At 43.7% G+C, this 16,400-nt stretch overlaps 1 protein-coding gene across 43 annotated transcripts in view; it reads left to right on the top strand.

Moving 5' to 3' along the window:
• Positions 1-16,400, top strand: part of TNRC6B (trinucleotide repeat containing adaptor 6B) — a 296,478-nt gene that overhangs the window by 265,235 nt on the left and 14,843 nt on the right. For all 43 annotated transcript variants that reach the window (XM_077949599.1, XM_015150392.3, XM_001101111.5 and 40 more), the window contains 6 exons: positions 2,991-3,128; positions 5,292-5,468; positions 7,585-7,731; positions 7,982-8,077; positions 10,983-11,207; positions 11,669-11,739. In XM_077949599.1, coding sequence (XP_077805725.1) covers positions 2,991-3,128; positions 5,292-5,468; positions 7,585-7,731; positions 7,982-8,077; positions 10,983-11,207; positions 11,669-11,739 — 854 coding nt within the window. The remainder of the gene's footprint in view (positions 1-2,990; positions 3,129-5,291; positions 5,469-7,584; positions 7,732-7,981; positions 8,078-10,982; positions 11,208-11,668; positions 11,740-16,400) is intronic.

Genomic DNA, 16,400 nt, shown 5'->3' with positions numbered 1-16,400 from the left:
GTGGTGGGCACCTGTAGTCCCAGCTACTCGGGAGGCTGAGGCAGGAGAATTGCTTAAACCCGTAGGCAAAGGTGGCAGTGAGCCGAGATTGTGCCACTGCACTTGAGCCTGGGTGGCAGAGTGAGACTCGGTCTCAAAAAAAAAAAAAAAGAAAGAAAGAAAGAAAAAAAGAAAAGAAATTTAATTTACTATGGGTTTTATAGAAATTTTAGAGTAACTTCAAAGAAAACGTGTAAGGAATGGTTCCTCCTCTTCTTAATAATGCTAGCATTCATTTTAATCTTTGCCAGAAACCTAGGTTATTTCCAAAAGCTCTTTCTCAATGATTAGAACTAAGCTTTCAGGTAGCCTGGAATCCAAGCACCTTGGCCTGGTTTTTTCAAAGGCAGAAGTGTAATTTACCCAAGGAGCAACCTGCTTAGGCCATTAAGGCCATGTCAGAGAAAACCTTTGTTCCTTGCAACCTCCTTGCCCTCCAGTCTAATGACATTTCTGCTATCTAGGATGAAAGAAAGAAAAAAATGCCTCCGACTCTTCTTTTTTAAAAAAAATAATAGGCTGGGCACGGTGGCTCATGCCTGTAATCCCAGCACTTTGGGAGGCTGAGGCAGCTGGATCATGAGATCAGGAGATCAAGACCATCCTGGCTAACATGGTGAAACCCCATCTCTACTAAAAAAATACAAAAACTTAGCCAGGCGAGGTGGCGGGCGCCTGTAGTCCCAGCTACTCAGGAGGCTGAGGCAGAATGGCATCAGAAGGCGGAGCTTGCAGTGAGCTGAGATCGTGCCAGTGCACTCCAGCCTGGGCAACACAGCGAGACTCCATCTCAAAAATAATAATAATAATATTAAGGCCAGGCACGGTGGCTGATGCCTGTAATCCCAGCACTTTGGGAGGCCGAGATGGGCAGATTGCCTGAGCTCAGGAGTTTGAGACCAGACTGGCTAACAGGGTGAAAACCCATCTCTACTAAAAATACAAAAACTTAGCTGGGCATGGCTGCGGTGCGCCTGTAGTCCCAGCTACTCGGGAAGCTGAGGCAGGAGAATTGCTTGAACCCAGGAGGTGGAGGTTGCAGTGAGCCAAGATCGCGCCACTGCACTCCAGACTGGGTGACAGAGTCTCCATCTCCAAAATAATAATAGTAACAATAATTTCATTTGAAATATTTTCATCTCATTCTAAAGATTTCTGCTCCCCCCCGAGTCATCTTGAACTAGTAAATTGAGTTACAAAGTGTGAAAGAACACTGTTCTTTATATAAATAGCAACATTTTTCACATGGGTCAGGAAGGTATTCAACTTTTACTTGATTTATTATGTGTTCATAAAACTATCCCAGACAACTAGGATAAGCACAGGGGAGGAAAAACACAACCTGGGCCCCTAGTGGGATTTGAATAGATGGAAATTGAGGGCCCTTTATGGGTATAGTGTGGAGTCTGGCCTGGCTAGAGTTGCACATCTCGGGGCAGAGAAGCTTGGCTCTGCCATAGTGGGAGCCTTGCTTGCCTCCCTGGGATGCCTGCGCTTGTGCTGCTGCTCTGTGCTCCCTGTGGCTCATTCTCATTTTTGTCCCGTTTCATCATTTTAGTCCTTTATTTTACTTTTTTGAGAGTTTTTATGAACAGGTGTCACGTACATTCTGACCCAAATGAATGATGGACCCTGTTAGACTCCATCACCTAGCTTCTGCTATGTGGCTTCCGGCTCTCCAGCTCTGTGAACTGGGAAAACGTTACCCACGGAGACTCTTCCCCTGAAGTTTACCTGGGGCTCATGGCAAAGTGAACTCAGAATCTCGAACTACCCACCTGCTCAAGCTTTGGGGTCTTCCTCATTGCTTAAAGACTACTTTCCGGCTGGGCACGGTGGCTCATGCCTGTCATCCCAGCACTTTGGGAGGCCGAGACAGGTGGATCACAAGGTCAGGAGATCGAGACCATCGTGGCTAACATGGCGAAACACCGTCTCTACTAAAAGTACAAAAATTAGCCAGGCGTTGTGGCGGGTGCCTGTAGTCCCAGCTACTCAGGAGGCTGAGGCAGGAGAATGGCATGAACCCAGGAGGCAGAGCGCAGTGAGCTGAGACTGCACCACTACACTCCAGCCTGGGCAACAGAGCGAGACTCCATCTCAAAAAAAAAAAAAAGACTACTTTCAAATTTTTTTTTTTTTTTTTTTTTTTTTTGAGACGGAGTCTCGCTCTGTCTACTTTCAAATTTTTCTTTCTGATTTGCCCTGACCTCCACCCACCCCACGCTCAGGCTGCCAATTCTCTTCCTAAAATACAACTAGTTATCCTCTAACATGCTTAAAATTTTCACTGTCCTCTTGTCCTAGAGAGAAAAAAGATCCCAACTCCTTGGCCTAATATATAAAGACCCTACATGACACGACTCTTCATTTCTCCCCATCCCCCAGCACTCTCCGCCTCACTTCATCCCAGAGTTAGCTAAACATTGGAATCATTTGAACGTGTCACCATTCCCTAAACACACTTGATTATCAAGAGTCAGAGCTTTGTACTTGGTTTGCGTGACTTCCCCAAATAGCTACGTTAGGCCCTAGATCACATGTTCCTTCTGCAAAGCCTTTCCTCCCCCGAGATACCCTGACTACAACTCTGTCACTGCTGTTACACTACATTGGCTGGATGTAGTCTTCTCCATCTCAGTTGGAGAGTGGCTGGCCCCAGCATCCTATCTGGCACAAATGTCAGCTGAATGAAAAAGGGCCTGCAGGAATGCACTGAGACAGACCTAATCGATGGCAGTCATACATGTCTTCACACCTTCACATGGAGACATCACTTACTTAGCGAGCAAGAGCCTAGATCAAAGCTTGGAATCAAAAATACCTGTTTCTGAGTGAAGAAACTCTGTGAATTAGTCTTTGAATGACACTTGAAGGCATTCGTGGGCTGTGCTTCAGAACTCTTGGTACTGATGCTAGAGACTTATAAAATGTGGTCTTCTCCTTTTTAGGCTTCAGCTCTGGCGGCATGGACTATGGCATGGTTGGTGGGAAGGAGGCTGGAACTGAGTCTCGCTTTAAACAGTGGACCTCCATGATGGAGGGGCTGCCCTCTGTAGCCACACAGGAAGCCAATATGCACAAAAATGGTAAGAGAAGCACTGAAAGCTAGAGCCCCCAACTCACACCAGGTCTTGATGAAACATTCTATAATACAGTTTTGAAGTACAGAACTTGGTATTCTTTTCCTCCTGAATCCTGTGATTGCCTGTGGAGGAAGGTCACAGTCATGTGTATGTTGAATTACAAGAAATATAAAGTGCTAGTTCTAATTAAAGAGAGCAGAATTTTTCAGCTACCATGATTGAGGGTAGTAGCAGTGAACTTGGGCACCCACCAAGGTGAAACCCTAATAAGTTGGCTGAGGGAACAGGGTCAGCTTGTTGAATTTGTTTTGCTTTGTTTTGTGGAGCAAGGGATCGTAATAATACCTGTCTTGTTGGTTGGTTTGAACCATATTAAGTTTATCAGCTTTTTAAAAAATTCCTGTCTTTTAATCTCCGAAAGATGACTAATAGATCATAATACATGAGATTTGAACTTTTCACAAAGCTTTCTTGTTCTATGTGAATTATAGTGTCTGCAAGTCAGCGTTGAAGGGCATTGCAGGCTTTGGTGGTGATGTTGGTCGGCTTTTCCTCTCAATTTCTCTCTGTAAGGGCTTCTCCATTTCCTGTAAAACAGATAAAAGGTCTCAGAACCTTCCTTCAGCCTTTGTTTCAGTGTTTGTTTCATTTGACAGTAATTCACTTGGACTTAACTGTATCCATGAGAACCAAGTATAAATAGGTGTCTGGCTGTTCCTGCTGCAGCGCCCTGGCAGGCCTCAGCCCCAGCCAAGTCATTCAGTCTGAAGCCTTTCAGGTTTCCTTCATAAACCACTCTTTAATAAGCCCATCCAGGAGGCCTGAAATAGCCACGTGGAGCTCTCTGCCTGCCATCCCTGAGCATTATCGTTTGGTTTCATGGCATGAAGTCAAAAGTGATTTATTGAAATTGTAAAATCTGTTTGTGGACTGAATAATCTAAGCCCACTGTCATCTATAGCTTTGGGCGCTTTCAGTGCTTCCTTAGGCTGATGATTCACCAGGTCCCCTTGTCCCCAAAGACATGATAGGTGCATGATAATAAATATGAAATGGCATGTGAGAGGGTATCTCAAAGGCAAAATCTCTAGTTGCCTTTTTAGAGCTTATAGATCATGTTTTCCCATCTCCTTAGCAATCCCCAAAGTAATTGAGCTTTTCATTTTCCACTGCTTCACCATAATGCACCTCTGAGCCAGATTTGTCAGTGGCTCCAGAAAAGTAAATGTCCTCTTAGCTGAGCGTGGAGATAGTTTTGATAATATTCCCATTAGGCTGCATCACCCTGGAAATAATTTTATCCCTTCACAAGCAGCATCCTAAGAATAGATCAAGTGACCCAATACCGTATATAAAATTCATTTGAGAAGTAAGTAGACTGGTATCTCACTGACGCCTAAAATTTTATTTAAAGTGCATGTTTTGTTAGTTCAAGGCAATTTTAAGCTTTTAATTCTTTTCCTGCCCCGTAGCATATAAAAATGCATGATGGGGGCACCGACAAAACCACTGAAGTGCTCTCAGGAAACCAGTTACAAAGGATTTGCTGTTCTTCACGTGTGAGGCCATGGATCCCAGAGCTGCAGAGTTCATTGCTGGTCTTGTGCTGGCAAAGACCCTAGGCGGGAATTCCATCTCATTGCGTTGGAATTTAAAGTAATTGCAGATGCTTTTCCCTCCAATGGACTCTCTGTTTACCCTACTGCTTCCAGCTAATCTAAGCCTGATCAGCCAGCCCTTAAGAACCTGGGTGGGTAGCATCAGTAGAAATTTAGTTAAAACCTTCTTATGTGCTACAAATTGTTAGAATTTTCCCCATTTGTTAGCATAGAAACTAGGGATAATGGTCAGATTCTTCGTATGTGAACGTTTCATTAATTTCCTAAGACCATGGAATTTTAAAACTGAAAGGAACATTCAAGCATGAGAACAATCTTGTGTGCCTAAGTGAGGAACTGAGAGGCTCAGAGAGGCGAAATGACTTGTTGGGCATGCTGCTTAGTAATTATGTGCTGAGTCTCGAATGCAACCTCTTATTCCAGTGCTGTTTGTATATACTCCGTCAGCTTCAGAAGACTGTTTGTTTGCATTCCAATGAATAAAAAATAGACAAGTTCTATTCATAGGAGTTATTTTGGATGATTTAATCTCCTCTCTTTTCTTCAGGCGCTATAGTGGCCCCTGGTAAGACCCGGGGAGGGTCACCGTACAACCAGTTTGATATCATCCCTGGTGACACACTGGGTGGCCATACGGGTCCTGCTGGTGATAGCTGGTTACCTGCCAAATCTCCACCAACAAATAAAATCGGAAGTAAATCCAGCAATGCCAGCTGGCCTCCAGGTATTGTCCAGGAAATGCTTTTCCAGGATAGCGTTTGTTTTGTAATTGTGAGTTTCAGGTTCAGAATACATTGCTTTTGTGACTCATGTTACTAAGGTACTTGCTTTCATTTTTTCATTCAATAATTGTTAGAAGCAAGGCATATGCTATGGGAAGACAAAAGATTTTCATTAGATGGGGAATCTGGGGATAAGTGACATTGTAACTGGGACTTGGCATTCGTCCCACGCATAGGATGCCTTGTAACATGGGTTCTTTTGAAGTGTCTGTTGAATTGATCTGTTAGTTCTTAGGCAAGTATTTATTATCAGTTAGGCTCTAGGTATGCAGTAGTGATTGCAATGAGATTATTTGTTAATATTTTTCTTTCTCTCCTCTTTTGTTGGATATAGTAATCTATTCTCATGATAGAAAAATGGGAACATGGCCGGGCGCGGTGGCTCAAGCCTATAATCCCAGCACTTTGGGAGGCCGAGACGGGCGGATCACGAGGTCAGGAGATCGAGACCATCCTGGCTAACACGGTGAAACCCCGTCTCTACTAAAAAATACAAAAAAACTAGCCGGGCGAGGTGGCGGGCACCTGTAGTCCCAGCTACGCAGGAGGCTGAGGCAGGAGAATGGTGTGAACCCGGGAGGCGGAGCTTGCAGTGAGCCAAGATCGCACCACTGCACTCCAGCCTGGGCGACAGAACGAGACTCCGTCTCAAAAAAAAAAAAAAAAAAAAAAAGAAAAATAGGAGCATTTAATAAAGCAAAAATTAAAATCAGTAATTCCATAAATATATGTCCTCCTAGACCTCTTTCTGTGCATGCGTATTTGTGACATGAATATGTATACTTTCATTTTATTAAAGTAGAATTTTTTTTTTTTTTTTTTTTTTGAGACGGAGTCTCGCTCTGTCGCCCAGGCTGGAGTGCAGTGGCCGGATCCCAGCTCACTGCAAGCTCTGCCTCCCAGGTTTACGCCATTCTCCTGCCTCAGCCTCCCGAGTAGCTGGGACTACAGGCACCAGCCACCTCGCCTGGCTAGTTTTTTGTATTTTTTAGTAGAGACGGGGTTTCACCGTGTTAGCCAGGATGGTCTCGATCTCCTGACCTTGTGATCCACCCGTCTCGGCCTCCCAAAGTGCTGGGATTACAGGCTTGAAGAATTTTTTTTTTTAACGGAGTTTCGCTCTTGTTGCCCAGGCTGGAGTACAGTGGTGCGATCTCAGTTCACTGCAAGCTCCGCCTCCCAGGTTCAAGCGATTCTTCTGCCTCAGCCTCCCAAGTAGTTGGGATTACAGATGCCTGCCGCCACGCCTGGCTAATTTTTTGTATGCTTAGTAGAGACGAGGTTTTGCCATGTTGGGCAGGCTAGTCTCGAACTCCCGACCTCAGGTGATCCGCCCGCTTCAGCCTCTCAAAATGCGGGGATTACAGGCGTGAGCCACCACGCCCGGCCAAAGTAGAATTGTATAATGCAGATTGTTCGTATGTGATACACATTGCTCTTTCTCTTCACGATTTGGAAAATGAAAGTTTATTCTGTCACATAGCTTTAACATTTTAAAATGATTTAGATTGACCAATTGAAAACTTCTGAGCTCTCGTGAATATTCTAGGCTTTCTCTTGCTAAGCTAACTTATCCCTGCTGGTTATCGCTGGACATTCTATGTGGCAGTATCATTTGTGTTACATTTTTTGCATTTTGGCCGACATCTGGTAAGGAAAAGGAGAAAGACCACTGATCTCTAGCCCATATTTTCACCAGTTCGTGGCCTAGATGCTTGGATAATTCTTGTGAACACCAGAGTCCTTACTCCTGCCTCCCCTGCCTTCAGCCCTGAAGTCTCCTGGGAGCAGGAGGATCAGGTTACCGGGGCCAGGCTGTGATGAGCTGTGGCTTCCAGTTCACTACCGCAGACAGTGTGGTAACACAAAGGTGCCGTCGGCAAGAGTGTATGTTCATACTGATTTTTTTTTCCTTAATTTTGTGATGAAAATCTAACAGACAATAAATTCAGTATTTATACTTTTCACAGACCCATTTCTTAGATCAAAAAAGTACTATTATCTTTTTTTTTTATTTAAACAACCTTCCTTCTCTAATATTTGTTTTCCTTGTCTCAGAATTCCAACCAGGAGTGCCATGGAAAGGTATCCAAAACATTGACCCTGAATCTGACCCCTATGTCACCCCAGGAAGTGTGCTGGGGGGTACAGCCACATCTCCCATTGTAGATACTGACCACCAACTGCTGCGGGATAACACCACAGGTACTTGAGCGAAGCATCTCTTATATATTCAGCACCCAGCATTTTCATAGTTGTCAGTTTGTGACTTCATTTGTACTTGCTGGTACCTAAAAGTTTAACCAAAAAATGTAAGAATATTGCTTTTCACATTTATTTGTTAGACATATTTTGTCCTCCATTCTATTGAAGTTTAAATAAAATACTCTCAAGGTTTCCCTGGTTATACTGACATTTATCTTCAGTATTTTCTTCTTCTTCTTTGTTACCCAAGGGTCTAATTCTTCCCTCAACACCTCGCTGCCTTCACCTGGTGCCTGGCCCTACAGTGCCTCTGACAACTCCTTTACCAACGTTCATAGCACTTCAGGTATGAGTGTGAATTTTTGGTTTCCCTTTGGTTAGCACTTTTTCATCAGGTTCCCTTTTATAAAGGAAATTGGCATGTATTTCGTAAGGTATACTCTTAGAGAAGTTCAGTAGCATAGGCCAGTATAGATGGAAGCACACCCTTTTCTATTTGCTATATCTTTGAGGAACTTCTAGTCTCAGGAAGGTTGAGCCAGATACAACTTTGGGATGAGCTGGCATATCCAGAGGGCTGTAGTCATGTCCTGATGACACACACGCTTCTCTTTTTTGAGACGGAGTCTCGCTCTGTCGCCCAGGCTGGAGTGCAGTGGCACGATCTCGGCTCACTGCAAGCTCTACCTCCAGGGTTCACGCCATTCTCCTGCCTCAGCCTTCCGAGTAGCTGGGACTACAGGCGCCCGCCACCACGCCCGGCTAAATTTTTGTATTTTTAGTAGAGACTGGGTTTCACTGTGGTCTCGATCTCTTGACCTCATGATCCGCCCGCCTTGGCCTCCCTAAGTGCTGGGATTACAGGCGTGAGCCACCGTGCCCGGCCAACATGCTTCTCTTTTACCAAGGCTGCTAAGAAGTCAAGGGTCATGAGAAGAACCAGTTAAGGCCAGGTTATTATTCCTAAGGTAGCCAATTATGGCTGGCTTTTCTGTAAAAATCCTCCCATTTATAGACAAAGGCTAAGGGCAGATGGCAGAAGGAAAAGAGAAGAAAAAAAAAAAAGGACCTTGATTAATTTTAGCATCTTTTGGTAAGTTCCTCATGTTTTTTTGAAAGACATTAGGAAATGGAAAAGTTAGTAGATATAATAAAGGCTTTGAAGTCACTCACTGAGCATAGTGCCTTCCTGGTTGGTAGACATATTAGTAATTGGCACCTTCAGTTTGCACAAGTCAGACCTTAAGCTGTTAAAGTCATTATGACTTACATGCTTTGCTTAGGCAAAAGCAAATAAAGCAGACCTTTATCCACCTACGAAGATGCTGCAGGCTAGTGGGCTGCAGATTGTCTTGTTTTTCTTCCCACCTCTGTGTCCTATCAGGAGTGCGACAATAACCTACCACTCACTGAGTGATCCCGCAGGCCAGGCATCATGTTAAACCTTCCACATGAATTTTTATTTTACCTTCACCAAAGGCTATGAGTAAGTCCTGTTGTTATCGCTCTTTTGTGGATAAAGAAACTGAGTGAGGTTCCGAGAGCTGATACAACTTGCCTCAGTTCTGAGCACGTGTGTAAAGGAGACATCTCAATATTCCAGGTTTTGAACCACCACCTTACATTACACTTTTGTAAGATTTCTTTTACATGTAAGAACTTACTCTGATTACCCATCTCTTTTACACTTATAAATGCCCATATCTCAGATTGAACTATATATCTTTTTCCAGCGGTTGAAAATTCATCTGAGAGATGGCCCAAGAATCACCTCAGACTTGTCTAAAACTGAACCTGTACTTCCCCACCCCCAAAAGTGTCTTTCCTTCTCAACTCAGTTCTTTATGTTTCTTAATGATCTCGGCCGGGTACAGTGGCTCTCGCCTGTAATCCTAGCACTTTGGGAGGCCGAGGCGGGTGGATCACAAGGTCAGGAGATCAAGACCGTCCTGGCTAACATGGTGAAACCTGGTCTCTACTAAAAATGCAAAAAAAAAAAAAAAAAAAAAAAAATTAGCTGGGCATGGTGGTAGGTGCCCGTAGTCCCGGCTACTCAGGAGACTGAGGCTGGGGAATGGCGTGAACCCGGGAGGCGGAGCTTGCAGTGAGCGGAGATCGCGCCACTGCACTCCAGCCTGGGCGACAAAGCGAGACTCCGTCTCAAAAAAAAAAAAAATTACGATCTCATGCATCATTTAGTTACAAAACCTCAGTATTTTCTTCCTCTTTCCTCTTTCTCTCTCAATCCCTGGATCCAGGCAGTTATGATTTCTCCGTAGTGATTTATTCTGCAGTCATATTTCAAATATCCATTCCTTCTGTTCCATTCTATTTACTATCACAGTAGTTTAAACACTCCCTGCTGAATCCATTGCAAAAACTCGTAATAGTATCTTAATCAGTCCCCAGCCTACCTTTGTAACCTCCTTTACCTCTCTGCTCCTGTGGACTGTTAAACCGAAATTGAGGGGGAACATATTCCATGCAGAGACAGTTTATGTTGAAACTTGGTTTACACATTCCTGTTTCTTTGTGCCCATCCATTTATGTAAATCCTTCAAGAGCTGTCTTTATAAAGCCTTTGCTGCAAGCCCAGCATTCTTGGTCCCCTCTGCGTATTGAACATACGTGATGATGATGGGGTCACCACTTCTGTTGCTCATCTGTTCTGTCTTCCCATCTGAGCTTGAGGTTCTTGGGGATAATTATGTGTATTACTCACGGCACTGATTTAGTGCCATATGCATAGTAAGCCCTTAGTGAATATTTCTTGATTGTTTTTAAAGAATCTGTTTGAACATCAATATCTAATAAGCTGGATCAAGGCTCAAGACAAGCGTAATTTACTAATTACTTTCCATTCAGTCAATGACTATTTATGGAATACTTTATTCTGCTAGGGTTCACATTCTCACTGTTACCCAGAAGCTGGTATCTTTAGGAAGACTCTCCTTGCATGTGTCCTCCTTTTCAAGTCATTTTTAGCTAAGAAAGCAGTAGAGAATTGGTTATCTTATTAAATCTTTAATTCATATGATAATTATATCAATTCAGAGTAGCAGTCACTGAAAATTTTCTGTTCATTATGCTCTAAGAACAGTGTTACTTTGTATCACTGTGCTTGAAATGTGTACTATTTTTAGAATATAAATGTGTATGTATTTATGTGTATGTAGATAAAACTCATGTGTATTTGTCAACAAAAGTGAACCATCTAACCTTATTCGTTCCTTAATTTTCTCTTCTTACAGCAAAGTTCCCTGATTACAAATCAACATGGTCCCCAGATCCCATAGGACACAACCCCACTCATCTCTCCAACAAGATGTGGAAAAACCATATTTCCTCCAGGAACACTACACCGCTGCCCCGCCCACCTCCTGGTCTGACCAACCCCAAACCATCATCTCCCTGGAGCAGCACAGCACCCCGATCAGTCAGGGGGTGGGGGACACAGGACTCACGGCTCGCCTCGGGTGAGGAGGATCTGCCTAAAGGAGCGCCATTGTTCATCCACAAGGGGCTTTTGTTAACACAGATGGTGAAGACACCAAGAGGTCTTCCCAAGAGAGGAAGTCATAGTTGTCTGGTTTTTCTTCTGGTAGAGGAAAAGGTACTCTTGAGTGAAAGGCGCAGTCAGTATGAGGCAAAGGGACCCAAGAACTCCCAAGGGACAGATGGGGTAAAATAAGTGAGTAAAAATGGCAGAGCGAGAACACTGGGAGGAAAATATTGTCTTGGAAATCATGCATAAAAGTCATGCGTAGGAGTCAGGGATCAACAGAAGAGAAAAAGAAGGTCAAAGTCCAGTGGAAAAGAGAGACAGTTTATAAAAGCAGAGAAGAAATGTGGGCTACATGAAAATCTTTCTCCTTCTTGGCTTTTCTTGAATTTTTGTTTTATTTCTCTTCCTAACCATTTTTCTGGTTGCTCACAGCCTCTACCTGGAGTGATGGTGGCTCAGTTCGTCCTAGTTACTGGCTGGTTCTTCACAATCTCACTCCACAGGTAATTACGCTTCCTCGTGGTTTTCTAGATAGGACTTGATTGTGTTAAGAGAGGGAAAGACGGGAGTTGGTGTCTCACACCTGTGATCCCAGCACCTCGGGAGGCCGAGGCGAGAGGATTGCTTGAAGCCAGGAGTCTGAATTCAGTCCAAGCAATATAGTGAGACCCTGTTTCTACAAAAAATTAAAAATTAGCCAGGCATGGTGGCGCACAGCTGCTCAGGAGGCTGAGGTGCAAGGATCATTTGAGCCCAGAGGTCGAGGCTGCAATGGGCCATGATTGCATTGCATTGCAGTCCAGGTTGGGCAACAGTGCAAGACCCTGTCTCAAAAAAAGAGAGAGAGAGGGAAATATATGTGGGAGGCTGGCAGATATGAAAGCTCATCTCCTGATCACTGCAAAGAGGTCTTGACTGCAGGAGGTGGGTGTCCCCTCCCGACCCAAGGTTCACAGCCTACTTCTGGAGAGGGGTTGGTGCTGGCCACTAGGCTTCATGCCTGCCTTCAAGATGATGATAACACATACAGTTTATAAAAGTGAAAACTAGTTTTATATGCTAGTTTATAAAACTAGGTAAAACCCACTAGCATGGATTCCTGCAGATCTTATGGGGCAGAGAAAGAGAAAAAAGAGTAGGGGTGGTATTTTCTGGTGGTTTCTGTGTAGTAGACACTATTTGCTATACAGATGTGCATGTTAGAATCTGGAACCTAGTGGAAAAGGGAGTATTTTAAGGACACCCAAAAGCTACCTGTTTCTGTGTTAATTCTCCAATAAGACCTGAACCTATACTTCCCCATCCCTAAAAGCGTCTTCCCTTCTCAACTAAGTTCTTTATGATTCTTAATATTGATCTCATGCATCGTTTAGTTACAAAACCTCAGTATTTTCTCCCTCTTAAAACATATTAACCATTTCTGTGCTTTGTAAATACCTAACCATCCATCTCTCCAGTGGAAGAGATCATTTGACTTCATAGTTTATAAATGCTACGTGGGGCCAGTTGTGGTGGCTCACGCCTGTAATCTCAGCATTTTGGGAGGCCAGGGCAGGTGGATCACAAGGTCAAGATATCAAGACCATCCTGGCCAACGTAGTGAAACCCTGTCTCTACTGAAAATACAAAAATTAGCTGGGCATGGTGATGCGCACCTGTAGTCCCAGCTACTTCGGAGGCTGAGGCAGGAGAATCGCTTGAACCCGGGAGGCGGAGGTTGCAGTGAGCTGAGATTGTGCCACTGCACTCCAGCCTGGCGACAGAGTGAGACTCCGTCTAAAAAAAAATTTTTTTTTAATTTAAAAATGCTACATGGGCGTGTTTAACTCTCTGTTTATTATCCTCTTCATGTGTAGATGACATTACTATAATTGGCTCTCATCAGACCATATCCTCCGGGTGGTTTTCCAGTGGAAGGGCTTCATTTGCACCCTGCCTTTCACCTTGGTTGCTAGATAATTGAAGCATTTGCAGAAGCATTATGTTGAGCATTTGAACGAAGTTAAATGGGCCCATCAAAACTGAGTCCATCACAACCTTTACAACACCCTCACAACACCTTGTTAAAAGGAGTCAGTTATGCCTCCTGTTTTTGACACATGGAATGCATTGTCTGGCATTTAATTCATACATGGATTCATGCACACTTTATTAAGCCAACATTTTCCAGAATGTTCTCATGAGATATGATTAGGTCTCTGGCCTAATATGTTGGACATGTATACTTGGTTAAACAGAATTAAGCAGATTTTTTCACTTTGAGACTTCTTAGGCCTTTTAATATGCTAACCCATATTATGATTCTCTGGGGGGAAATACATCTCCTAAATACATTTGCCCATTTGTAGGGAGTAAATCACAGGGTTCATATTTCAAGGTGCACATTGAAGTAAACAATTTCCTAAATACAGTTAACATGAGGGAGGATGTGGGTCAGCTCTTAATCTCTGTATCTAATCAACTCAGCTGAAAGTTCCAAGTTATGGCCAGGCGCAGTGACTCACGCCTGTAATCGCAACACTTTGGGAGGCCGAGGCGGGCAGATCACGAGGTCAGGTGATTGAGACCATCCTGGCTAACACGGTGAAACTCTGTCTTTACAAAAAGTACAAAAAATTAGCCAGGCATGGTGGCGGGCATCGGTAGTCCCAGCTACTCGGGAGGCTGAGGCAGGAGAATGGCATGAATCCGGGAGGCAGAGCTTGCAGTGAGCCGAGATTGCGCCGCTGCACTCCAGCCTGGGTGACAGAGCGAGACTCAGAAAAAGAAGTTCCAAATTATTTCTTTAGCTAATAGTTGACTGAAATAGAAAGAATCTTGTATGACCATCCTCAAAACTATGCCTCCTGTTTTCTAAGAGTTGTCACACAATGTGTTGATTATGGTATGATGAGATTGAGAGAAACAATAAGAGATGCACTGTTTTGAAAGAAGCCTGGGTGGCTGTTCACTTGTTCTATCTTACAAAAAATGCTGGCCAGATGTGGTGGCTCGTGCCTGTAATCCCAGCCCTTTTGGGAGGCCGAGGCAGGTGGATCACCTGAGGTCAGGAGTTCCAGACCAGCCTGGCCAACATGGTGAAACCCCATCTCTACTAAAAATACAAAAATTAGCCAGGTGTGGTGGTGGGCGCCTGTAGTCCCACCTCAGTTGGGAGGCTGAGGCAGGAGAATCGCTTGAACCCGGGGGTGGAGGCTGCAGTGAGCTGAGATTGCACCACTGCACTCCAGCCTGGGTAACAGAGTGAGATTGCTTCAAAGAAAAAAGTGTCTGTTGTACACATGCATCCATATAAAATGAATATGGGCGTGGCTGTGTTTGGGTTAGAATTAATTTTAAAAATCAAAGCTTCCTAAAAGCAGACTAATCGCTATCATAGCTTAAAAGTTTATGAGAGCAAGTTACCTGCTGTCCATCCTGGGTGACAGAAGAGTGAGACACCCCCCCCATATCTAAATTTTAAAAAATATATATATTGTTACAGTTGCTACCCCCTTATCCATAGTTTCTTACCCTTGGTCAAACCATAGTCAAAAAATATTAAGATATTTTGAGAGAAAGACCACATTCACATTACTTACAGTATATTATAACTTTTCTATCTTAATCTCTTACTGTGCCTAATTTATAAATTAACCTTTATCTTAGGTATGTATGTATAGGAAAAACACAGTATACTTAGAGTTCAGTACTTTCGGTGGTGTCAGGCCTCCACTGGGGGGCCTTGGAAGGTGTTCCCCTCAGATAAAAAGGAACTACTTTATCTGGATAATTTTTATTTCATCACCTAAAATTTATTTAGAGGGCATCTATCCTAAAAAGTCTCTTAGGCCAGGCGCGGTGGCTCACGCTTGTAATCCCAGCACTTTGGGAGGCCAAGGCGGGCAGATCATGAGGTCAAGAGTTCGAGACCATCCTGGCTAACACGGTGAAACCCCATCTCTACTAAAAATATTTTAAAAATTAGCCGAGTGTAGTGGTGGGCACCTGTAGTCCCAGCTACTCAGGAGGCTGAGGCAGGAGAATGGCGTGAACCTGGGAGGCGGAGCTTGCAGTGAGCCAAGATGGCGCCACTGCACTCCAGCCTGGGCAACAGAGCAAGACTGTCTCAAAAAAAAAAAAAAAAAAAGTCTCTTGAGGCATATGCCGACATGTTTATGTAGTCTATTATTACTTATAAAACAATGCTAAGAACATTTCTCTGATCATTTTCTGCAAACAACTACAGAGAAACTGCCTGTTTTCATCCTGCAGGGTGTCTACCACTGCCACCAGTAGTACAGCTTGTTAAGCAATTCAATAGTAATCTGTTTATCTTCCAAAGAAATCAACTGAAATGGTGGACTGATCTTAAATACCTATTTAAGATCTTGACAGGTTGGGCGCAGTGGCTCATGCCTGTAATCCCAGCACTTTGGGAGGCTGAGGCGAGTGGATCACAAGGTCAGGAGATCAAGACCATCCTGGCCAACATGGTGAAACCCCGTCTCTATTAAAAATACAAAAATTAGCCGGGAGTGGTGGAGTACTCCTCTGATTCCAGCTACTCAGGATGCTGAGGCAGGAGAATCACTTGAACCCGGGAGATGGGGGTTGCAGTGAGTTGAGATCATACCACTGCACTCCAGCCTGGGCAACAGAGCAAGACTCTGTCTCAAAAATAAATAAATAAAAAGATCTTGATGCAAAATAAATTAATCAGAGTGAATAAGTTTGTTCATCCAACTCATAGATTAGGAAAATTGTCCCGAATCGCTGAATCGCTGAAGATCTTAAGTGGCGAAAGTCTAACTGGGGTGAGGAGTACAGCCTTTGGTCAAAATGCCTGATGTCAACACAGGGCATAGAGAAGTAGGCAGAGATGGGCAAAGTAGGGTAAGACAGTGTTGGAATAGGCTGTGAACCAGGTCAGCCATTAGCATTTTCAATAATCAGATGTTTAGTAGTGCTTTTCTTATTTGTGTCTTTCTCTTTACAGAGGAATACATGAGCAGTGATGCTAAGAATGTTAACTTACATTCTTATGTGGATACCATCTCATTTCTGTCCTTTTTTGACTCTACAAATTAACACTCACACCTGTTTATCTCTTAAAGAAAACAGACCATAGGCTGAATCATATGCTTTTGTTTTGAGCCTCATTTATGCAAACTGGATTTGCAAA

Source organism: Macaca mulatta, chromosome 10 (assembly GCF_049350105.2).
Source record: "Macaca mulatta isolate MMU2019108-1 chromosome 10, T2T-MMU8v2.0, whole genome shotgun sequence".
Taxonomy (NCBI): Eukaryota; Metazoa; Chordata; class Mammalia; order Primates; family Cercopithecidae; genus Macaca; species Macaca mulatta.
This window is presented reverse-complemented; position numbering and strand designations above follow the sequence as displayed.